Source organism: Choloepus didactylus, chromosome 8 (genome assembly GCF_015220235.1).
Source record: "Choloepus didactylus isolate mChoDid1 chromosome 8, mChoDid1.pri, whole genome shotgun sequence".
NCBI classification, from domain to species: Eukaryota; Metazoa; Chordata; class Mammalia; order Pilosa; family Megalonychidae; genus Choloepus; species Choloepus didactylus.
In genome coordinates, this window is record NC_051314.1 from 61,119,911 (window position 1) to 61,146,158 (window position 26,248).

Here is a 26,248-nt window from a genome sequence, read left to right on the forward strand (position 1 = left end):
ATCAGAGATTCTACTGACGTGGGGACTCTGGAATTATGGGTAATTACATGAAGGAGCTTGTGGTGTCATCTGTGAACTTGAAAAGAAACAACTCTCACATAGATTTGTACTATTTCTCAATTATTACTATTGGATTAATAAAAATAATTCAATTAAAAGCTTAACCAAATTCATAGTTATAGTCTCCCTTCATGTATTTCCTCAATTAAATAATTGTAAAAATATGTTAATAATCAATCCTGAAGGTCAAAAAGTTGAGGTGCCACTGGTCTAGCTGCTCTCTGACAGCCTTGGACTCTAAATTCTCAATAGTTTTCAGGTTTCTTGAAGATGAAAGTGAATATAACGGTTAAGACCTTTCCATTTTTCTTCAATTGAAAGAGGAAAGAGGGAAGGATGTTCCCAGTTTATCAGCAGGGAGCCTGGTAAGGCAGAACTTAAATTTTATTTTTAGCCAGAGAAGCTGCTAGTGTGTCTTGGTGGACACAGGTAGATACCCTGGAGCAGATTTTCTTTCTTTCGGAGTCACTGCAGTTTCTCTCCTAGTTATGGAAACTTAGATAAAGAGACAGTCATTGTCTAGAGAAGATGGTAACAGATCCCCATGAGGTTTGATGAGGCTCCTCTTCCAAATATTCCTTTGATGTGAAGAGCCTGGTTGCTATGGGAGTAAATTTGCTCAGGGGTCAAGAAAACTTTTGAAAATGGAGATTGGACCAGTCTATGACCTCTTCCTATTCTGGATCCATTGTTGTCAGCACAACTCACAGAGGTAGGATGGTCTCTTCTGAGGGCTGCTCTCAGGGAAAGACACCAAAGTGGACTCCTGAGGCAAGAAAGGAGTTTACCAGCCACAAGATGCCATGAACTTTTGCAAGGGATAACAACTATGTGACATTTTTATGGCACTGCTGGATTGCTCCATATTTTTAAATATTGAGAATCTGATGATCAAAACTAATTCCTTTCTTCAAGTTAACCCTATAGTAATGCATCTGTTCCCAGATGCAATCAAGAATTGCTTTCATGAGAAAAATAATGCTAGCATTGCCTCCTAAAGTGTGTGTGTGATGGAAGCCTATTTTATAGGCTTGCGAGGATTAAATGATTTATTCATGAAAACTACTTATGACAGTGCCTCACATATAGTAATACCTCACCACATCATGAAGATGATAATGATCATGATAATTTTTAAGTTATTTATCCAAGACTAGGAGATATCAAAAGGAAAAAGAAATAACTTTGTAGCCCCCAAACTTCTACCACTGACCATAATCTACATGTCAGTGATTAGGGCTGCTCACAAATATTCTGTCTCATCCTCTTCCAGGCACATGTTCACACTATACTTCCCCACCTGCTTTGTAATTAGACATAACCAATGTGACTTCCTTTGGCCAATAGAAAGCAGAAGTGACATGTGTTATGCCTAGGTGGAAGTTTTATGAGCCAGTACGTAATTTGCTCATGCTCTCACTCCTGCTACAGAGATTGTGGAAATATGCATTGAGCTGGAGTCTCCATCAGCTGGTCCTGAATGATACAATAAGCAAAAGCCCTCTTTTGATCTACATGTGACATATAAAATGAAGGAGAACTAAATTTTTGCCGTGTTAAGCCACTTCGATTTGGGGACTGTTCTTGTTACTGCAACCACCTAATAGAAAACTATTCCAATGTGTATTTATTGCTATTAGTAGCATCATCATTATTTTAGACACTCATTAATATATATGCATACAGAAGGGGATTTCTAAAAACAATAATAAATTAGTGTGCATTTGGATGTATTGTATTCGACCTTACATTAATAAGTACACTTTTAGGCCTTGATCAAGTTTCTATAATTTTTTTAACATGAAAATTATGTTACTTAAAAAATCTATGTGTATATATGTGTGTTGTGTGTATGTCCCTAAGGAGAAGATAATCTGAAAGTGGAATTCTAACCTTGTGTTTTTCACTAATTTAAAGCTTACCATGAACTCATTAGAGTTTCTAAAGTATCTTATCTTTGTCCTAGTTGATTTAGGCAGAGAGCCCAGATACCACATCATTTTTTAAGTTCTAAGCAAGCCAAAATATCTACCTATGTGCGTGTAATTACTTCACTAGTGCTACTATTACTATCTTTGTTGGCAACAGACAAATGAGAACTTTTCACTTGGTGAAAATTATAAGGACTTGAACCAACCAAAATTTCATCCCTGGGCAGGGAATTCAATACCATAAGTGACTGCCAGTTTGGGTATTTCCATTTTAAAGACTCCAAACAGAAAAGTGGAACCATTATCTAATCATTGACAGACTATCCAGTAAGTACTGGCAAAGCCCTAGCTGTTCTCTTTGAACGTCTTTTACCTGCCCACTGCCTCTGATGGATTTCCTTCTCCTCCTCCTCGGATTGTCTTTGTACACGAGTTGAAATGATTCTTGTGATTCCCCACATGGGGCAGCAGTAAGTCTCCTGACATGGCAGGATCTCACAGAAAGTGATTTCAGGTACTTGGAGGGAGGACTGTGTGGTTGCCAGGGATGTATCAGTAGCTGAAAGACAGAGGGCAGAGGGCAGGGAAGCAACAAGGTTAACCTGAAAGGTGGGTTTCTTCTGTTGACAGCTCACATGAAGGGGAGGCTTCAGGTGAGGAATGGGAAGACCTTACCGGAGGGGGAGGCTGTGGGAGTCGGATCTGGTTCCTGAGAGGCTGTGATATTGCTGGAGGAAGAGAACAAAATGATTAATGAAGGAAGCCTTCTACAATCCTCCTCCCCAGAGGAAAACAAGACCTCAACTCACCTTGAAGGGAGACTTGGGGCATGTCGGTCTTGATCTTTCAAGCTGAGTATGTAAAGGGATACTATTGTCAAGGCACTGAAAAAAAAAATGAATAAAGCATTATGTGGTGGATTTGATTCCAGACTTTTCTCACATATCCAGCTGGCCAAGGATGTACACTAACAGGCCACACAGATGGGAGAGGAGGGGGAGTGGGAAGCCATGGCTGAAAGGAGTGTCATGGAAACAAGCACAGTTAGGCTTTTCTATCCTGGTGAGAAAAAGCCCTCAGCTTCTGGGAGCTCAGGGGCTCCTGGGGTACTCCAGGTTGATGAATTTTTCCACAACACAGCCCCCTGGCTCTGGCAAGCTGTCTCAGAAGTGTCTGTCACTAGTGGAAGATTACAAGGGGAGGTGTGTGAATAGCCAGAAGCAGCCTCCTGCTCCTGGCAGGAAAAAGTCAGGGCGAAGTTCACATCCCACTGATGGAAGTTGCCTGCACTATAGCATTCGGAGATGAAGGGCGGCACAAGATTAGCCAGCTGTAGATGCCAAACCCTTTGGTCACTTCTCTGACCTCTTCCTGCTGTCTGTCTTTTCAGGGCACAATACACCAAATTGGGCAGAGGAAGGAAAAGAAATGCAATAAAGCATCTATTTCCATATTACATGACTTCAAAATAATGAGACTATCTTTTTTCTCCCAATTATCAGAACTCTTGTATCCAAATGGAAGCTTTCCTTAAGGGTGCTGATTTTGGGGAAGTTATTCTCAACAAAGCTCATGGATCCAAACACTTAGATTTCTCCTCTTTTGGGGATGCCTTTATAGCAATCTCACAGACTATACAAGGAATTCTGCCTTACAACTTTACAATCACACTTGGTGGTGGACTTGAACAACATTACCTAACTTGACTTCTTGCCAGCTTAACTTTATACCTGGTCCTCTAGACTTGACTGCTCATTATTTAGTTCTCCCATTAAAAGTATTGGGTTTATCATCCTTGAATATACACAAAGAAATGTGCCACATGACAGAATTCCATTCATAAAGAAAGAATTCTCAACATGTCCTCAGCAGCTGGTTACTCCCAGCAGGCACAAACCTGCCATCGTCAGACAGAATATGTAGTGTTTTTGTGACAACTGTTTGCTGTGGTCCCATCTGCCTTATTTTGTTCTCCCACGTATCCCCCCTCACCTCTCCCCCCAAAACTAATCCTTAACTAATCTTTCTGAATTGTCTGTGCCATCTACCTCATTATATAACCAGAGAATTTCCAGGACCATAGGGCAAAATGAACAGGTCCCTTCTTTGGGGGTATAGCCTACTGTTTGGCTCTTCTCAGGTATACACCAGAAACCAGGCTAGGAACAAGATAATAGGCCTAATACCTCCCATTTATGGTCTTGGATGGCTAATAATATTGGAATTCATAAAATCTGATAAGCACATTTTACAAAGCCTCAGAATTAGACCTTTCATGACTTTTCCATTGGTTTTAATGGAAATCTGTATTGCTAGAGAATGCTAAGTATGTCTGTCAAAGGCAGACACCGTGCTCTTCTGAGTTGAAGATTTTGTTTAGTTGTGTGAAATACTTGAGCCAACTTCCCACAGTGGGCAGCAAGTCAAAAGTGAAAATGTTAGGGGAAGAGATGGATACAGAGAGAGCTACCCTGGCTTCTATAGCCAGGAAGCTGCTGTAGATCAAGGAACCAGAAGCACCTTAGGAAAGTCACTTGCTTTTCTCTGATAATGATTGTCTCCCATAAGATAAGGCCCAGGAGCCAGTCCTTTCCCACACTAACAAAGCACTTTTTGAAAATTAGATAAATACTCCTTTCACCATGTGAACAGTCAGACTAAAAACAAGAAACAAGAGCAGGAGGCCTGCGGAAGGGAGCACAGGCTGACCAGGCCACAGGGAGGGGAGGCAGCACGGCAGCAGAGACCTGAGAAAGCTCATTCCACTGCCTGGGGAGGAGGGACAGCTCATCAAAAGTCACCCAAGGCTTGCATGCAAATACCGCTATCCTTACTGTATTTGTTTTATTTAATTTGCTTAGTAAATTTGGCAGCAGTTTCATCTTATTGTACATTGTGGGGTAAGCTCATAGTCCCTTTGGTGCAAAGTCTTCACTAAACAATTCAAAAGACTTCTAATAAATATGGGTGAACAGGGAAGGGTGGATTGTAACTGATTGCCTACTCACTCCTTTCCCCCAAGGAGACAGGAAGAACAAAGAATTTGAGAAAGTTATTTGCATGAGTAAGAAAGACACGTGTGCTAGCGCGCACACACCCACACACCCTCACACATAAGTGAAAGGCCCAGTGAGCTGCTAAAACATATCCGTTGACTGACACTGTCATTCATGTTTAAGGAGGCCTCCTTCATCTCACATTAAGTGCAGAAAGCCTGTGCTTTTCCCTTCAAAATATGAGTTTTAAAAGAGCTCTCTTATCTATAAGCTAAATAGAAGGTCAATCCCTGGTTTAAAGGGCTGCGTCTCTTCAAAGTAAATGGAAGGTCAACCTCCAGTTCATATGTGAGAAAAGAAAGATGAGAAGAAAAAAAGAAATAGAGATAACATTGAAGCTTTTCTTACCAAAATGCCATCACAGCAATTAGAGTTATAACCAAGGTCTGGAAAACCCAGTTAGGGCACGACTGTTTTTTTCCTGAAAAATAAACCTATAAAAAGATTCAGTAGTGAGTAGTGATAAATCAGCAACACTGAAGAAAGGAAGTCTGAGAAATTGTTCCCACTAGTGAACTTTTCAGCTCCCTTGTAATGGTTGGTGTGCTCTCGTCAGCTCACATTTCCCTCCTTCCCTCTATTTCTCTGAAAATGACTTTCTTTCGACACCTACCTCAAGTCCCTTTCCTTACACTCCAGGTCATAGCGATCTCTCCTTTCTCTGAAATCTCACAGGACAATTGTCTGTGCACTTAATCTTGCAGTTTTGTGAGGAAGAGGACCTGATGTGATATGGTTAGAACACAGATGTCCATCTCTTTAATAGGATACATTTGAAAATCAAAAGATCTTCAGGATATGAAGGAATAAATTCCAATGGAAGAATTTCAGGACATTCAGAAACACTATGGAAAGGATATTTGTGGCACGAAATCCTACCAAGTACTCCTTAAATCATATACATTGGTACTCAGTTCTTCCACCTGTTTAGAAGGACAGCTCTGGACCTTTGTCTTATTAATTCTTATAGCCATTCAAGAGATATTGACTGAACACTACTGTGTGCAACACTCTAGGGAATATAAAAATAAATAAATTACAGTCTCTAGAAAGTGAATAAGAAAAACCTTTAAGACTGGTACATACCAGCATGAAAACTTGCATACAGGTTATGGTCCAAGAGCCCATACCTCTCTACCTCCAAGAGTTAGGTGGGTGATTCCTGCTATGTGTAGGGTTGGGGTGAGGTGGGAAGGCCATCTGGGTTCAAGGAAGTATTTACTGAATATGTGGAGGATAGACAGTTGTGGAATGGAGGGGAAGCCAGCTGAAGAGACGGGCAGAGGTTTTCTGCCCACTTAAATAAGATGACACACGAAAGCAACTCACATGTCTGACACAGTGGGTATTCCTTAAATACGAGTTTTCCTTCCAATGCAATGGGGAGTATTATTTTTGTTTCCTCCTGGGGTAGAGGGCAGAGCCATGCTTTTGGTCAGAAAGGTGTTGGATGATGGTGGTTGTTAAGAAACAGCTTAAACTTGATATTTGGTTGAATTCTTTTATGCTAGTTATTTGACTAAAGAAAATGTTCTTCAATGTAACGTTGAGGGAGATAAATTAACTATACCCTTTTTAATAGGTACACAGCCCTATTGTAACAGACCCATAAGTACAGCTGGAAGCCACTCTGAATATCAAGACATGAATGGTTTGTATCATTCCTACATCTCACTGGGATGAGTCTAAGAATGTTCTAATAGAATGATGCACTAAGAAAGGACTCAATGAAATTTGTTGAATTGATTGGAATTAAATAGTATTAGTCTCAGAATAAGTGCTTTCCCCTCCAACTTACTCTCCCATACCTGCCAGGTTACTTTAAGTCTCTGTACTTTTGCTAGAAATCCTTTGACCTGGTGTATGGAGATGGCCTAAAACCTGGAGTCAGACTTGGTATCAAGTCCTGAACAACTTACCTAAACATCATTGATCCTCATATTCTTTGTCAATAAAATAGGAATAAAAAAATAATACCTGCCAACCTTCCAGAGTTATTGGATAGATCCAATTAACAATGTAATTGTTCTCAAATTCAGGTGTACATGAGAATTACAATGGAGTATTCTGTAATATCAAAAAACTAAATGCCCTGGAAAATACGATTCAGTAGATTTTATTTGGGGTGGGTTGCGGCCTGGAAATCTGTAAGAGGTGGGATAATGAAGAGTACTTATCAGTATTCATTCCTTCCCCCCTCTCTCCTCCTCCACATATTCAGTAAATACTTCCTGGAACCCAGATGGCCTTCCCACCTCACCCCAACCCTACACATAGCAGGAATCACCCACCTAACTCTTGGAGGTAGAGAGAGAGAGGGAAGGAAGAAGAACCCTATGGATTGGATGAGAGCTAATTAGATGAGACCTCAATATTCCTCCAGAAGAAGCACCATCTGCATCAGTGTTGGGAGCCGCATGGAAGTTGAGGCAGGGCCCAGCCTCAGTCATCCAGTAAGTACCGCCAACTGCCCACAGACAGCACTTTGCTCATCAACACCCCCCACCAAACCCTAGAGCACATACCCTGCTCACACATTTATTTGAATGACTCAAGGATCTTGGTGGCCCCTAGGAACAGAGATCACCTAGGGGGTTTGTAGTAGAATGGAAGAGAAAGTCAACCTCAAGGGAATAACTGAGACCTCCTACAAAGACAACACAGGGGAAGCAAAGCACCCCAATTACTTGTACTTTATTTAGCTCTGTGGAAGATTCTGATATATACCAAAGTATGAGAATCATGACTTTGAAAATAATAATAACCATGATCATTTATATGGCATTATTATGTGCCAAATGCTCTTTTGAGTGCTTCACATTTATTAATTTATTTAATCCTGACAATAATCCTCACCAACTCTATGAGGCAGGTATGTTATCATCCCCATTTTAGAGGTGGGGATAATGAGGCACACAGAGGCTAAATTCCTCACCCAGCATCACACAGATAATAAATCACGGAGACAGGATTTGAACAAAACAATTCTGCTTAAGAGTCTGTGCCCTTAACTACAATGTTTTGCTGTCCCCCCCCCCCTCCATTTTTTGGTCTGTAAAAGAAGGAAACACTACACAGCTAAGGTATTATTGTTATTATGCAAAAGATTTTCATGGCTTACTAAATGAACTCTTTAGCCTGGTGGTCCAAGAGACTCTGCGCCTAACCTAGATCTTTGGCCTTATCTCCCACTATTTCCACACCCAACTCCCACCCAATCCTTCACTGAAGCCAATTCCAGCTCCCTAAATTATGTTGTAACTTTCAGCTTTCAGAACCTTGCTCATGTCATTCTGAAACCTCTCCTATCAGCTCCCATCACTGTCTAGCCAAAGCTTAACCTTTGTTTAAGGCCCGGCTCCCCTAATATTCCTGCAGTATTCTGAGCCTCTGTGGCATTGATCACATCCAGTTTTGCACATCTGTTAAGGGTATTTCCTTCTGGTTTCCCACAGCTATCTTGTAGTTCCTTAGCAGGAACATTATCTCACTCATCTTTTTCTGTCTCCCACAGGCCCAGTGCAGTAACTGCAAGAGGTTTCTGAGTTGAGTGGGTGCTCTTAGGACCGACCTAAGTCTCCAACTCTGTGTCCACACACTAATCTCCCCACGCCACCCACCACCCAAGATACTGCACCCAGTGAGTCTTCAGGGAATGTTTTCAGACTGGGTTCTCCACTCACACATTTTTATATAAGTATTTGTTGAGTGCCTATTATGTGCTAGTCCCTGGAGATACAGAGTGAGGAAGGCAGACTCAATGCCTGTTCTCATGGACTGGACATTCTAGTTGATATTCTGAAATAACTGCAAAATAAAGAGTAGGTGCAGCAAATTGCAGCAATCAGGACTTTCATGGGTATCGATTCTGTCCCACTGCGAACTTGCTAGTACAAGGTAATCAGAAAAACCAAATTCATAGAGTCAGAAACCAGAATTCAGTTCACCAGGGGCCAGGTGGGGGGATAGGGAATGGGAAGCTAATGCTTAAATTGTACAGAGTTTCTCTTTGGAGTGGTGGAAAAGGCTTGGTTATGGATGGTGACGATGGTAGCACAGCATTGTGAACGTAATTAATAGCACTGAGTTATATAATTGAATATGGTTAAAAGGGGGAAATTTTAAGTTGTATATATGTTACTAGAATAAAAATTAAAAGAAAACCATAGGAATGTACAACACAAACAGGGAAACCTAATGTAAACTATGGACTATAGTTAACAGTACAATTATAATAATAAACTTTCATCAGTTGTAACAAAGATACCACACTAATGGAAAGTGTTAATAATAGGGAACATATATAGGGATTCTGTATTTTCTGCATTTTTCTGTAAAACTACCAGTTCCCTAGTTTAAAAAAAATGGGGGGGGGGCACCTTCACTACACCATGTTTTTAGTATGATTTTTAAAAATAATTCATGTTGTGTTTACTAGCATCCTAAGCTACATGCCAGGTATTGATCTAAAAGCTTTAATCCATGAACATTTATTTAATCCTATCAACAGATTTTGTAAAGTGGATATTATTATTGTCTCCATTTGCCAGTGCAATTAAGTAACTTTTCCAAGAACACTTCTATATGGATAAATATATCCAAGTATTTCAGGTTTTTGGTACATCAAGAAGCTAGTCCACAGCAGAGCATTTTATTTGTTTTTAATGTAGAAGGATTCTGAACTCCTTCTGCATCCTTTTAGAATAGTTCAATGCAGTATAGTTTGAGGAATAGAGAACAAATGGGTGAGGGGAGGGTGAGTTGTTTGTGAATGCCAAGTACCAGGTCTGCCCTTAACAGTGTATCAATTAAGTTTCTGATTTTTCTCCAGAAAATCCTTCACGAAACACTGGTGATCAGAGCAGGCAAGCAGAGTTTCAGCTATCTCTGAATTGCAGCTAGGAAGGGAGAATTGCAGCTAGGAAGGGGGTTTGGCAGCCTCAGCCCATGTCTTCCCTGACTGACATTTCTCTGCACAACAGCCAGGTCTCCTTTAAGTTAATAAGTGATTGACCTTCATATTTTAGCTGTAAATGTTATCCTAATTGATGACTGCCCACTCACAGTTCTTCTCTGGTTACATAGCAGCTAAAGTTATCTTTATTCATTAATTAAAACCATCACATTTCAATCGTTGCAAGCAAGGGAGTACCTATTCTCCCATTTGCATATACAGAACTAAATATCAAAGAGGAAAGAGGGATTTGGGGATTAATTGATGTCCTCTGGGATCTTCTGAAGCCAGAGATAAGGGATTAGGTAGAGTCAAGGCATGCACACAGATCTTGTAGCTCAGTGTCATTGCTATATGCATGTAGAGGCTGACACATTTCACCTGATGGGGACAATATAAACTAAAACTGTCAGGATAATATTTCTGAAATGGACGTGCTCTAAATTCATCTCTCTAAACTTCTGTTCTTTAAAAAACCTGCTAGTATCTATTAAAGGGTCTGTATTTAAACACCTGAAGTGCAAAAGGATGCAAAATAGAGACTCTATCACCAAATAAATGAAAAAAAAAAATTCTTGATCAATTTCTCTAAGGACAAAGATTTTTTTCATTTGGTATAGTAGACATCATCTGTAGTCATTATAAATTTAAGTTTATTTACCTTGGATTTTTTAGGAATGTTCCTTCTTGAAGAAGATGCACTAACAGCTCTGCTAAATTTACTTTAAAAAGAGAGAGAGAGAATTGATTACTATTCAAATGCCTCTCCAGGCATTATATGATAAAAGCCCAGGCTGTCACTAAGACAGCAGCATGACTTTCTTTTGCAATATGGTGGTGTAATTTAAAAAAGGAAAAGTCAAAGCAATTGAGAGTTCCTCTTGTGGAAAAGAACAAAAGCATAAATGAATGCATTAAACATTGCATTTCTGTTTTTCTCAAAATTAGACCCCAGAATATGTGCAGTCACCTTCTTAAGTAATTAAAAAAAATAAGTTTTTTCCCTGAGTACCCAACGATTTGCTAAATTTATAAATGGCCACATCTACTCATTAAAGAAGAAGCCTCCTTTTTGCTAAAATTTAGCACTTCCCACAACAATTGCTATTAAGCAGATGCTTCATGTTATTTTGCTTTTAAGCAACTAGTAAAAAAAAACAGAAAGAGGATCACAGAGGGCAACTGTATTCCAAAACATTCTAAAAGAAGAATAAGGACTTTATTATCAGAAAGAAATAGCTTCTGCTTGATGAAAAAGACCATTTTGATTGATCTAGTTATGAAAACAACCCACTCTCCTTTCCCCCAAATTTCTATGACAATCCTGGGTATACCTGATTGAGCTTGCTTCACTAACCGAGGACTTCAAACTGCTGAGCCGTTTTAGCCTGGCCAGCTTTCTGTTCCATATTTCCAACTCTTCTATTCTTTCTTCAAGGTTGTTGGTTAGTTTGCAGAGCTGCTTCACTGCACCCACATTTTCCATAAAGATCTGGTCCTAAAAAGGAAAATAATACAGAGTGCCTAAATTTACAGTTGTAGATCACCAGAGAACTGTCCATAGCCCAAAGTCAGTTGGAACATGCCATAGAAAATGCTTTAAAACACATGGCCTCAAGTTCATTCAAGATAAATCTGGGAAGTTTTGAAACTTAAAGTGGTCTTGCCAACCACTGGCTGTGTTGTAAAACTGCTTATGTTCCATTTGCAATAAAATGGAAATATGTCCTCGTAATCCAAGACAGAGAATGGAGCTGAAGGACATTGTCAAGTTTGGAATCCAAAGATTTATTTCCAATGACCATTATGCTATATTTAAAGCTCTTTAAAAGAAAGTCAGAACAGGTGTCTGAATGTTGATTTGGGTGGTCATCCCTAAATCCCCCTAAGAATGACTCCAGCTTTCCTTGGTAAAATGCCCATCAGCTCACTCAGATGAAGAAGGGAAGAATGAAGATCTGGTCTTCTCTGGATTCCGCTGTCTACCTACTGTGAGACTCTAGGTAAAACATATTAACCTCTCTGGGCTGCTTCAGGTTTCTTCATCTATAAACGAGAGGATAATTCCCGAGGTGTTAACTTCTGTTTTAACACCCAAGAGCTAGCTATCATGCACAATTTATATTTTAGCCGAAATCCCAAACAAAAGTAAAAGAAAACTTCCTCTTTCTGGCCCATCAGGAAGAGGAAGAGAGGGGAGACCAACCAAAGCCAGAGATGCCCTTCAGCCCTCTTCCCACCCACCCTCCTCGGTCGTGATATGAACATCCGCATCTCTCAGTCATAACAGAAACCGCAGAAAGCTCATCAACTCTCACCCCAAGCCCATGACTTCTCCTTCTTCCGTCTATTTACAAATACTTCAAAACCCCTCAGCATTCTTCCAGAGGGTGGTCCACGGTGGTAAACTGATAAGCTTAAGACCAAAAGAGAAAGACTGTTTTGTGGTTGGGGGTCAACCTTGGGGCTGTGTGCTTGGAGATTCTCATCATGCAAAGCAAGCTTTAAGGGACTCAAACATCTTAAAGCAGCCTATCAGAAAGGAATTAAAAGTTGAAAATTATAGATTTAAGGCTTAGTTTATGCAGTTGAAGGACAGGTATGTCTTGTGAAACATTAAGGACTCACCTCCTGAACACTTTGCACTCCCCCATACCTGAGTCTTTATTCAAACAGTTACCTCTGATAAGGCCAGTCCAAATCCTGTCTTACCCAGGAGGCCTTCCCAGCGGTCACCAGTCAGAGGCGCCCCTTTCTTCCCCAGTGATCTCCAAGCGTGTTCCATTTTATCACGTGCCCATTTGCCTTAATCAAGTGGTATGTGTCTGCCTCCTCACCCTGATTGTGAGTTTGTGGAGGGCAGCGATTATGTTGATTATGTTTGGCTCACACAAATCGGCACACTGCTTTGCCTGTAGTAAACGCTCAGAAAGAATGTACAGAATTGGAATTGAAAGATGGTGGGGGTTAGCAGAAAGCTAACCTTTTTGAGGAAGCAAAGTGACCAAAAACTTGGTGTCTGAGATCTATTATGCTTTCTCTAAGGAATCTTACAATAAGGAAAAGAAGGTAGGAAAGGAAGGAATGAAGGAAGGAAGGAAGGAAGGAAGGAAGGAAGGAAGGAAGGAAGGAAGGAAGGGAGGGAGGGAGGAGGGAGGGAGGGAGGGAGGGAGGAAGGAGGGAAGTCATCAGAAAAACCTTAGATTTTTCCTAAAGTCTTGTCAGACATCCTTCAAAATTTATCCAAAGAATGCAAATTGATAAAATCCTTATGAAGTAGAACTTGATGATCTCAAACAAAAATACGTATGTTTTTATCTTTGACCTAGTAACCCCACTTCTAGGAATCTATTTCACTGACCCCTTGGTGGAAGTAAAACAACAAAAACATATTCATAAAGCTATTTATTGAAGCATTACTTGTAATTGCAAAAGACTGAAATCAACCCAAATGTCTATCTATATGGGACAGGATGAAGGAAGTGTGGTACATTCACACAGTGGAGTCCTATGCAGTTGTAAAAAGGAATGAGGTATATCTCTGTACACTAATATAGAGCAAAGTATCAGATAAAAGCAGGTGTAGAAGAAGATGTATACTATGCTACCTTTTATCTAAGAAAGGAGGAGAACAGAAAAATATAAACATATTTTCTTATACTAAAAAAAGTTAAATCAAAAATTAATGTTAAATGGTTACAAATAATGGGAAGAAAGAAACAAGGTAGGTGAAAGAGACAGAAGTTAGGCTTTCTGAATATAACTTGTTTTATAGATTTGCCTTTGAAAAAATGTAGATACTTCAAATAATTGTAATTTATAATTAAATAAAAATTTAATAAGTAACTCCCCTCAAAATCAAGAGTAAAATAAAACAAATGGGAGAAACTAAGATGGCGGCTAGGTGAGACAGGGCAAAAAAAGCACCTCCATGAAAAACACTAGATAAAAACCAGAAAGTGACCCAGAATACCGGTTACAGCAATGCGCCAGCTGAACGAGGTCTGCTAGTATCACAGGGGCCGTATACTTGGTGAAACCAGGAGTCTGCATTCTGAAACGAGTGAGTAAGCCAGCTGGAAGACCTGCAGCCACGCGGTGGTCTGGGGAAGCCAGGGCTTGGCGTTTGGAGACCGACTGGCTCTTTTTTAAAAAAAAAAAAAAAAGGGAAAAACCCAGGAGCGGCTGCAGTTGCGAGAGTGGGAACCACGCAGTAAAACACAGCAAGAGGGGGCTGGGCCGGCCTCTCAGTGTCTGGCCTGGAGGATAGTCCGCTGCAGATACCTCGGGGCCAGGGGAACGGAGGGGAGAGCTGGAAGCTGAAAGAAACCCCGCGGCTAGCAGCTGGCTCCCCGGAGGGCTGGATAAACTCCTGCCTGGGGCCGTGCCCACAGTCCAGAGCCCCGCCAGTTGTCCCAGAGCTGGGAAGGAGGAACTGTGCGAGGAGGGGGGGGTTGAGATGCCCCATTTGGCCATCTTTGCATCAGGCTGAGAGCGCCGCTGCACAGCCCGGTGGGCCGGGAATTCCCTTGAGGGATGGCGCGCACTTGTGACGTAGCACGGCATTCCCTCGGCAGAGGTCCTGGAGGATCGCAGCTGGGAGGGGGGACCCACTCAGAGAACCCAGGAACACTACGCCAAGTCCGGTGGTTTGTGGGACAGCGAGAGAGAGGGTCTGGGGCTGAACTGAAATGAAGGCTTAGACTCTTGCGGTGGCCTTGAATCTCCGGGAACCTGGGGGATTTGAATATTAAAGCTACCCTTCCTCCCTGGCCACCTGTACACACACCCCACATTTAGGGCAGACGGCTTCAGCAACACAACCAAACTGAGTTCTCCAACTGAACCCCACAAGAATCATTCCCCAAACACCACAGGAACAAGGTGGAGAACTGACTTGAGGGGTATAGGTGACTCACAGACACCACCTGCTGGTTAGTTAGAGAAAGTGTATGCCACCAAACTGTGTTTCTGAAAAATTAGATTGCTATCTTTTTTTTACAACTTGAAAGAACCCTATCAAGCAAAACAAATGCCAAGAGGCCAAAAACAACAGAAAATCTTAATGCATATGATAAAACCAGACGATATGGAGAATCCAACTCCAAACACACAAATCAAGATATCAGAAGAGGCTCAGTACTTGGCAGAATTAATCAAAGAACTACAATCGAGGAATGAAAACATGGCAAAGGATTTAAAGGACATCAAGAAGACCATGGCCCAGGATATAAGCGACATAAAGAAGACCCTAGAAGAGCATAAAGAAGACATTGCAAGAGTAAATAAAAAAATAGAAGATCTTATGGAAATAAAAGAAACTGTTGGCCAAATTAAAAACACTCTGGATATTCACAATACAAGATTAGAGGAAGCTGAAAAATGTCTCAGTGTCCTAGAAGTCCACAGAACAGAAAATGAAAGAACAAAAGAAAGAATGGAAAAAAAAATTAAAAAAATTGAAATGGATCTCAGGGATACGAAAGATAAAATGAAACGTCCAAATATAAGACTCATTGGTGTCCCAGAAGGGGAAGAGAAGAGTAAAGGTCTAGAAGGAGTATTCAAAGAAATTGTTGGGGAAAACTTCCCCAACCTTCTACACAATATAAATACACAAAGCATAAATGCCCAGAGAACTCCAAATAGAATAAATCCAAATAAACCCACTCCAAGACATATTCTGATCAGACTGTCAAATACTGAAGAGAAGGAGCAAGTTCTGAATGCAGCAAAAGAAAAGAAATTCACCACATACAAAGGAAACAACATAAGACTAAGTTGTGACTACTCAGCGGCCACCATGGAGGCGAGAAGGCAGTGGCATGACATATTTAAAATTATCAGAGAGAAAAATTTCCAACCAAGAATACTTTATCCAGCAAAACTCTCCTTCAAATTTGAGGGAGAGCTTAAATTTTTCACAGACAAATACTGAGAGACTTTGCCAATAAAAGACCTGCCCTACTTCAGATTCTAAAGGGAGCCCTACCAACAGAGAAACAAAGAAAGGAGAAAGAGATACAGAGAATTTTAACAGACATATATAGTACCTTACATCCCAAATCACCAGGACACTCATTTTTCTCTAGTGATCATGGATCTTTCTCCAGAAGGGACCATAAGCTGGGACATAAAACAAGCCTCAAGAAATTAAAAAAAAAAAAAAAAAATAGAATATACTCAAAGCACATTCTCCAACCACAATGGAATACAAATAGAAGTCAATAATTTTTGAACTGTAACTCCACTAGTTACTTCCCACATGATATAAAATACACAAACTCTAATGACAAATCAGTGGTTTTGAACTCAGCATAAAATATGTAATTTTAGACAACCATATAAAGGTGGGGGAATGGAGGAGTATAGGAACATAGTTTATGTGTCCTATTGAAATGAAGGTGGTATCAAAGAAAAACAAGACTGATATGGATTTAAGAGGTTAATTTTAAGCCCCACAGTAAACACAAAGAAATTATCAGAGAATATAACCATAGAGATGAAAAGTAGAGTATGGGTTAAGAGAAATCGGGAAGGGGCAATGGGGAGTTATGAAATGAGTGTAGGGTTGCTGTTTGAGGTGAAGGGAAATTTCTAGTAATGGATGGTGGGAAAGAGCATTACAACATTCTAAATGTGATTAATCCCACTAATGGAAGGCTAGGGAGGGGGTGGAATGGGAAGATTTAGGCTGTATATATGTTTCCACAATTGAAAAAAAAAAAAAGATAATCTAAATAGATGACAACTGAATGCCAAGGATGAACCTGGATGGGATTGGAGGATGGAGGATAGGAGGCTCAAAGGGACAAAGTTGAGACATAAGGAAAAGGAAATATAGAATGTAAGCTTTGTATTATTGTTGAATCTCCTGTACTTCTTAGCTGCGCTTAATGGAATTGCATAAAAGAATGTTCTCATTCATGGGAAGTGTATATGTGAATTATAGTGTTTGTTCAAGGGTGTGTGCAGCTACCTCTCATATGTTCAGAAGACAGAGCAATAGATGATGGATGATAGATAGGGAGGGAGGGAGGGAAAGAAATAGCAATGTGACAGCTTGTTAAAGTTGGTGGATTGGGCTATTGGGGGAGTACGGTCAGGGTATGATGGAATTCTGTGTATGGGGTTAGTATTGTTTTTGCAACTGTTCCTGTAACTTTGAATTTATTTCAAAATAAAAATAAATAAATAAATAAATAAATAATAAAACAAAGGAACTACATTGGGCCTTGAGTTTCTGCTTACAGAAAGGATTTCTTTTAAGTGACTTCAAAACACAATAATTTGTCCATTACTAGAGGGATATATACTGAAGACAATAATAAAAAAAATCCTGTAAAGAAATAGTAAACTTTTCAATAATCATATTGTTAGTAATAAATGCAATGAATTTAATATATATAATTACTTGGATAAAAAAATGACTAGAGTTGTTCAGCATTTAAGAAAAGAAAAAAAAAATTGAAGAAATTAAGTAAAACTCCAGCAAACCTAAGTGTGAATTAGAAATATTAGTATGAACTCATGATGTATTTTATTTAAAAAAAGAAACATTTCCAAGCCATATCCAGTGAAAAGAACTAGAAAAAATTTTTCACCCTACCAGCAATGAGCACCCTTCATTGCGATCTCTACCGTTCCCCACTGAAAGGAACCAGGACCCTTGCGGAACTAGTGACTCCAGGTTTGGAGCAGGAAATGTATGAGATAAAGCTGGAACATCTTACAATACCAGAAAACAAATCAAAGACTGCAGGCATTATATGAAAATGAATAGGGAACTCACTGAAGAAGCTCCCATTGGCCAAAGATAGGACAATTTGAAGATCAAAAGGACTAATTACTATAATAGACTGAAACAACCAAATATGTTTTAAAAAAACTTCCAGGAGTTCATAACCCTATTCAGTAAAAAAAGAAAAAAAAAGATTATTGGCCACATTTGAATGATACTAAGGATTTCAATTCATTTTTCTGAAAACTGGTAAAAAAGGAAAGAATTAAGCTTATCCTGCTTTTCTTATACATCATCTACTTATTCAATGAAGAACAGTTCCTCATTTTAGAAGAATTACAACTCATAAATAAAGAAGAAATGCTAGACTTAGAATATTACCATTTTCCAACCCCTAATTAAATAATGGATCAAGGCAATTATCCTCAATGGCTGCTAAAACCAAATATGTTTGTGTTCTACACACACACACACACACATACACACACACACACACACAGATATAAAAAGCAAGTGGGAAAATTTCAATACTGACTAGATTTGATGATATTAAGGAATTACTGTTAAATTTTAGGCATGATAATGGTATACAAGTTGAGTTTTTTAAAGACAGTCCTTCTCTTTTAGAAAAAATATTGAAGTTATCTATGATAAAATTATATAGTGTTGGAGTTTGTTTCAAAATAACCCAGTTATTCAGGGAGGATAGTGAGGGGGGATATAAATAAAATAAGATTGGACACCTATTGATAACATTATACTAGTTTCTTTTATTTTATGTATGTTTGGATTTTTTTCATTAGAAATGTTAACAAATAAATCACACATACACATTCAACAACTCTCCCCACAGAAGACTGTCTAAATTTTATAATTTTGGTACAGGTTTTCTTTTAACTTCTCAATTTGCTTTAATTAAAATAAAGCAGGGGACTAAAGTCATGAGGCATGCAACTAGGTGAATGAATCTTGAAGACATTATGTTTACTGAAATAAGCCAAAAACAAAGGGACAGGTATTGTAAGGCTCACTAATATAAACTAACTGTAATGAGCAAATGCTGAGAATTGAATTCGAGAGCAAAGATATCTGGAAATAGAACGGGGGCAGAGATTGGGCAATCAATGATTAAGGAGTACAGAATGTTCAATAAGGCTCATTGTAAAGGCTCCTAGACTGTAAGCTCTTACAGCTGTCACGTCTATTCCTGAGTTTTAATGTTATTTCTAAACTCTGAGATGCTGTGCTCTTTGTGTATAACCTGATAGTTCCCTGGAACTTTAGGTATCTATGTGACACCTGAGACTCAGAGCCAGCGTTCAGCACCTCTGAAAGTCAGCATTACTCCATACAAAAACTGTTAAAGAAGCTGAAAAAGAGATCAGTCTGCAAATAGAGATATGAATGAAATGGACTTGGTTAAGACTAAGGTAAATTAGAATACAAGATAAAGGTTGATATTGACTGTATTTTAAAACTCCAACTTCTGTGTGAGACCAAAGGAAAAAGAGATTTATTTGGTACAAAATTTATATTCTCTGTAGCACACTATCTAATTTAACCTGTCTGGTCACTTTATTTAAACATCATAATTCCATGGAACCTAGAATAGGGAATAAGTTCTTGTTATTCTGCTCAGGCTAATGTAATACCCCAATATATCCCAGAGTATTTTGGGCAGAAAATAAAAAAAAGTATTTGCAAAGTCCCCTTCAGGGACTAGGGAAAAATGTGGAATTATTAAACTTCCCCAACTGGGAAATTCCTACTAAGCAATAGGGGCTCCCAATTTAATAAGCCAAGCCCTCGATCTAGAGGCTTGTTCTTGTGAAACTTCTCTCTCCAATAGCAAAGCTAAGCCTACTTACAACTATATCTAAGAGTCATGCTCACAGAATCTCTTTTGTTGCTCAGATGTGGCCTCTCTCTCTCTCTCTCAGCCGACTCTGCAAAGTAATTCACTACCCCCGCCCCCACGTGGGACATGACTCCCAGAGGTGTAAATCTCCCTGGCAACATGGGACATAACTCCCAGGGATGAGCTTGGCCCCGGCATCATGGGATTGAGAAAGCCTTCTTGACCAAAAGGGGGAATAGAAATGTAACAAAATAAAGTTTCAGCGGCTAAGAGATTTCAGACAGAGTTGAGAGGTCATTCTGGAGGTTATTCTTATGCATTATATAGATATCCCTTTTAGTTTCTGGTGTATTTAGAATAGCTAGAAGGAAATACCCAAAACTATTGAATTATAATGCGTAGGCTTGATTCTTGATGATGATTGTATAACTATATAGCTTTTATCATGTGACCGCGTGATTATGAAACTTTGTGACTGACACTCCCTAGATTCAGTGTGTGGGGCAAATGAATAATAAAATAAAGACAAAAATATATAAATAATAGGGGGGAATAAGGGGTTATGGGATGTTTGGGGTGTTCTTTCTATTTTTATCATATTTTTTATTGTAGAATATAACATCTATACATAAAAGTGATAACTTTCCAAGCGCAATTTAAGAAGTAGTTAGAGGGCAAATTTCAAAAGCTATTATAGGTTACAATTCCACAGTTTCAGTTATTTCCTTATGAAATTTAACATATATACAGAAAGGTAATACCTTTCAAAGTTTGATTTAGCTAGTAGATATATAGGAAATTTCCGAAGTTATTATGAGTTATAGTACCATAGTTTCAGTCATTTCCTTATTGCAAAATCTGACATACATACAAAAATGTATAGCTTTCAAATTACAATTTAACAACTAGCTATAGAACAAATTTTAAAGGATGCTATAGGTTACAGTTCCACCATTTCAATTCTTTCCTTCTAACTATTCTAATACCCTAGCAACTAAGAAAAAGAAAATAAGACTCAGTATTCATAATCCTTTGCTAAATTCTATCATGTCTGTTGCTACCCCTTCCTCTAGTTTAATCACTTTCCCAATCTTCAGGGATGTCTAGGCAGTGACCAACCTAACCTGTTCATGTTGAAAAGGGGTGTCAACTTTATGAGCAAAGGGGACACATTTAGTTGATGTTCTTGAAGAGGATATTGCCTCTGGGTTTCAGGACTTAGCTGGCATATGGGGCACTCTGAAGGATTTAAGTTTCTGATGAATAAACTTAGTGAGTGAAACTTTTATAGAGCATAGTATTCCTATTAATTACAGTCCCTAGTATGCAATGTGTAGATTTTTCCCATGTACCCTTCTGCTGTCAACTCTGTGTGCCAGTGTCATACCTTAGAAGTATATCATTGGGTTTTCTTTCTTACTTTTATTTTTTAATTTTTATTATTTGGTGGGGGGGAGTAATGAAAATGTTTTAAAATTGATTGTGGTGATGAATACACAACTATAAGATGAAAAAAAAAAACATAAGGCAGAAATCATAAAGTTAAGAATAACATTCCAAGATTCTAAATCATAGTAAATGTTATATGATTATTTGCTGTGTTTACATTGTAGAGAACCTTACACTATAATTACAATTATATTATTTACAGCAGATAACATGGTCAATTGATGTCCACCCAGAGTCCTGGCCATTATGCCTGATTCCTTCCCCTGCCTTGTTCCCTCACAATTTATAACACAGTGTTGTCAGTTCTATACCCTAAGTCTCCCAAATCTAGCCACTTCTGTCCATCCTCACTGCTACTACCATATCCAACACACTATTTTTCCCTTGGCAACTGAACTTTATCTTTTTTTAAAACAAAAATTGTGCTTGATATATTAATTTGCAATTTAGCCCAAACCAAAGCAGACCAGGGAGAACAATGATAAATTCTCCCCTAACTCACAGTAAGTTCTTTCTAAATATCTTCCCCAACAAGATTTTTAATACTGCCTCATGAGATACAAGCAATGGCTGTACTTGCCCAGTTACTTGTCAATAATGATAAAAAGCCAGCTGTAATTTCGCCAACTCAAATTTGCCAGTACCATATATCTTCCAGGGAGATTCAAAAGGCAAGAAGATATTTCATGTATTTTCCTATTTAAGAGGAAATAAAGGTAGAGAATTTACTACCTTCCTGATCATAATTATGGCCCTGGCTTTATGGCTCCAATGGAAAATTGCCAGAAAATAAATTTGCAGGACATGTTAAGGGGATTGACTCTTACTAGACTTCTGTCCTCCACAATCAAAGAAAGATCAGTATAAATATGTTCATAAACATAATCTAGAATTTTCTGAAAATATCCTTTTCTACACAAGTGATAATGTCCCTATCAGTGGATTTTAACCAGGAATGTGTACCATAGTTGCCTGAGGAACTTTTTTCTAAATACATATATCCAGGCCCCATGTAGAAATTTGGATTCATTAGGGCTGAGATGGTGATAAGGCCAGGACAATTTGAAAAGTTTCTCCATCTGATGCCCATCCTTGGTTAACTATTTTGTAATTGAACCTAATTCAAGTCTTTGACTCTGTGCAACTATCATTATTTCTTAGGGGGTCCACTACCTCAGCTGACATGGAGCTTTACAATTGTGATGTAAAAATGTTTACACAAGCTTGCCACCAAAATAACTGATGAAATAGTGTCAACTATTTCAAACCATACAAGAATCTTTACCCACTGTTTGAAAAACTTGCAATGGAGTGAAGATACAAAGAGACAGTCTGGGCATACAATTGGCCAGACACTCAGGGCAGTTCGGCAAGTATATATGCTCATGAAAGCAGAGCCAATATTCCAGCTTAAAATGGGTCCCTTATTTAAGTTTCATCTTTCACCACAGCCCCTTTCACTCTCCACACTCAAACCATACTGAAACACTTGCAATTCACTGAACATATCCCTTCTGTAGTCTCTGGAACTAGCCCTATCTGAACCACCTGTCCTCCCACCTCTCACCTTCCTTACACTTGGTGTCACATTTACTTATAACACCTGTAGAATGGGTATGCCAAGGACAGGTCTTGCATCTCGTCCAGAGTTAATTCTCCAGCACAGAGTGAAAACACAGTACATATCTGAGGAGTAAACACATGAGTATTCTTACAGTACATGGTGGTTCATGCCATAAGGCAGTGAGACATCATAGCATTGCTCTCTAGTGAAATGAAGAGAGTAGCCAAACTTCCAGTTTATTCATTTACCGTTGACTTTTATCAGAGCATCAAACCATAAAAAGGTCCAAATTCTCTTTCCATGTTAGGAAATGCCCATAGAAATATCAGTGAATTACACAAGTGCTTATTGCCCTTATAGCAATGGGCTAGTGGTTCAATTTAATATAACCCTGAAGAGAAAGATAAAGATACATGGAGATAATCACACTGTTTGGTATCATAAATCATCAGGCTTATTATTCTTATTCACCAGGAATCAATCAGGTTCCCACCATTCAAATATAGAGGGAAGGTGAAAGGTCCTTTAGATTCAATCAGTGTCTGAGTAAAAACCAAGTTTATAGAGGGCAAAACAACAGTGGCAGGCTCTTATCAAGCCTCACAGGTATGAGGGCACAGTAAACCCAGAAGTGCTACCATGATGTAAGAACACTTTCGTGGACCTGGAACTAAGAGGTGGGAGACAGTGATGTTCTGTGAGCTCACTCCTGCTCGTTGCTTGATGGACAATCCACTGACCTCGCCATTCAACAGGGTCGACGACAAGGGACTATGACAGAGGATTCTCTACTAGGGCAATTTTGCCCCCCAGGGAATATCTGGTGAGGTCTGGAGGCATTTTTTGGTTGTCACAACTTGGGGGAGTTGGGGTGCTACTGGCTTGTGGTGCATAGATGCCAGGGATACGGCTAATGATCCTATAATGCACAGCACAGCCTCCTAACAGAGAGTTATCCAGCCCAAAACATCAAGAGTGTTGAAGCTGAGAAACCCTAGGCTATAGGAGAAAAGAACAAGGACACAGGAACAGTGAAAAAAAAAATTAATTAAAAAATTTTAATTTAAAATTAAAAAAAAATTTTTTTTAAATAATAAAGGAATGGTTCTATGGGACAGCATAGAGGAAGCAGATACATGTCAAATCACTGTCCTCACAGAAAGTCATTTAAGCACCAGGGCTGGGCCATCAATGGGAATAGAAAGGTAATAAACATGGTCTCTCTCCATGAAGGGCTATGGTCACAAACTGGCAGCCCACAGACCATATCTGCCATCAGACCTGTTCTATTTCATCGAAACAGTGTTTTAAACATTTTTGAAGAGTTGCCAACATTTTAAAAATAGGACACTTCACACAAAAATCCAGATTTCTACCTCCTTGAGAAATTGGAAAATCTAGCCACCCTGGGCCTCTATTCCTGCACAGTAACATTCCTGCCTCCCAGCAATCCCTGCAGAGCTGCAGCTAATGGTGGCTGCACACTTCAGAAGGGCATGTCCTCTCCAAGTCCCATAGTGCTCAGTGCCCATATAGGCCATATACTTATTTGACGTGTCTGACTAGGCCTCATAGACATAAGGATTTGGAATCCCTTATCTAGTAGTTATCATGGAGTCACATAGCAGAAAACCTCGCCCTGGAGTTTGTGAATAGATTGCAAAGGGCCTTTGAACCTCCTGAAATGCAAAATTATATGTGGATGTGTTTAGGTACACTCTTCTAAGGAAAGAGTTCATAGTTTTCATCAAATTCTAAAAAATCAAAAACAAAACAAAACTGGTGATCTAAAACAGTTAACAACTGTCTGAAGCAAGCAAGAGATACAGTTTCACAACCAAACATTTCATTTAGATTTTGTGCAGATTATAGAAAATTAAGTTTTATAACCAAAATCAATTCTTCTACACAGAATCAGTGTTTTGCTAGATGTGTTAGAAACCACTAAAATTTTCTCAACCATGGAATTATGTCAAGGTTTATGGCAAATAGCCTCCAATGAGAATTCCTACTCAATTGTTACACCATTTGTAATGCCACATGGGGTGTATGTGTTTAACATCCTAGTTGCTGGACTAGAGAATAGTCTGACTCTGCGAAAAATGATATAAAGTCTTACTAGGTGATGGGGACATTTGCCATTACCTAACATGACAATCATAGGCTGACAATGGATGCTTTATTAAATACACAGAAAATTTCCATAATTCTAAACCATAGGTGATGATGTATATTTTTGGCAAATGGATGAATAACTCCAGCCAGAGAAGCATCTAACGTTATGCACAATCTGTTAAGCTGGTTATATGGTAAAACTTAGAAATTCCTGATTGCCTACCCAACCCGTTATTCCCTGGTAACTGAAAGCCCTGCTCAAATTGGACACCCCTGTTCTTCCTGGGCCCTTCCCTAGCTCCAGGTAGTAAACGATAATCTGTCTCAGGTAGCCACATTGTTTCCTTGTATTTTGCTGATAGTTGATTGTGTTAGGCACATTCACAGCGAGAAGAATGGATGGAGAGGTCAGCTGGGAAGCTGCTGGGAACATTCCCTTACTCAAAAAAAAGGACACAAGATGTGGATCTACCCCTTGTTGTCTCTGGATGTTTCAAAGCGGGGACCTCCTGCTTGGAGCAGTGGCAGTCATCTTGTGATCATGAGAGGAAAACCAAGAGAAGCACAAAGAACCACATGCAGTTCCCACAACCTTGAGTGGCTGAATTAACTGATCCTGAGCTACCCTGTAGCTTTTCAGTGAGATAATAAAATTTCCTCATTGTTTCAGCAACTTTCAGTTGAGTATTTTGTTACTTATAGTCAAAAGCACACCATCTCATGCATTTAGCAATAAATGCTAGTGTGGTCTTAGACTAAATTTTCTACCTTAAAACAATGTGGAGATATCTGCAGTTCCAAGTAACTGCAAACATTTAACCAAGTGTCCATAGAAAGTATTTTGAAGTTATAGAATAGAGACCACTGAAGGAGGTGGACAGGAGTTGTAAATCTGAGCTCTATGTGACATATGCCTCAAAGGGGTTTTTGATCGAGGGAGGAAGGCAACATTAAGAACCCTTAGGATTCTAGGGACAGGGTAGCCTAACTCCAAAGGTAGGCTTTGGAGTTAGAGTATGTTGAGTTTCAACTCTGCTATATCACATTGCCATTTTAGTCAAGTTATTTAACCTCTTCAAGTCCAGATTCCTCATGCCTTCTTATTATGGGAATTAAATTGTACTTACTTTCAAAGAACTGCTGTAAGGAATAAATGAGTTTGGACTTTCTGCCAGGATGTCATTTATATGTCTTTTTGTGTTTGTTTGTTTTTTTAACTTCTCATTCTGCAAGTCACAGACTAAAAACAACATGGATTAAATGGATTAATGAGGAAAATAGGATTAGAATAGGCAATTCAATACCTGCATAAATTTGTAACTAGAGCACACACAAAAAATACATTTCCGATAAAAACTACTGGCACAGTTAAGACTCCACTAGCATTTGTATCTAGACTCACAATTAACACACAGTTTAACTCTGGGACTCCTCCTTCCCCCTTTGAGATGTAAGTCTTTGAGAGCATTCATTTCTAATAGAGACCTTTTAATTTAAACTAAAATTCTAATCCGGGATGT

At 39.1% G+C, this 26,248-nt stretch overlaps 1 protein-coding gene across 4 annotated transcripts in view; it reads right to left on the reverse strand.

Moving 5' to 3' along the window:
- MYRFL (myelin regulatory factor like) overlaps nt 1–26,248 on the reverse strand; it is a 117,534-nt gene that overhangs the window by 11,015 nt on the left and 80,271 nt on the right. For 3 of the 4 annotated variants that reach the window (XM_037848077.1, XM_037848076.1, XM_037848078.1), the window contains 6 exons: nt 11,336–11,499; nt 10,663–10,723; nt 5,396–5,481; nt 2,801–2,875; nt 2,667–2,719; nt 2,365–2,550 (listed from right to left, as the gene is read on the reverse strand). In XM_037848077.1, the coding sequence (XP_037704005.1) occupies nt 2,365–2,550; nt 2,667–2,719; nt 2,801–2,875; nt 5,396–5,481; nt 10,663–10,723; nt 11,336–11,499 (625 nt within the window). Of the gene's footprint in view, nt 1–662; nt 827–2,364; nt 2,551–2,666; nt 2,720–2,800; nt 2,876–5,395; nt 5,482–10,662; nt 10,724–11,335; nt 11,500–26,248 lie in introns of those variants that run through there. The other variant, XM_037848079.1, reaches the window with a different exon arrangement.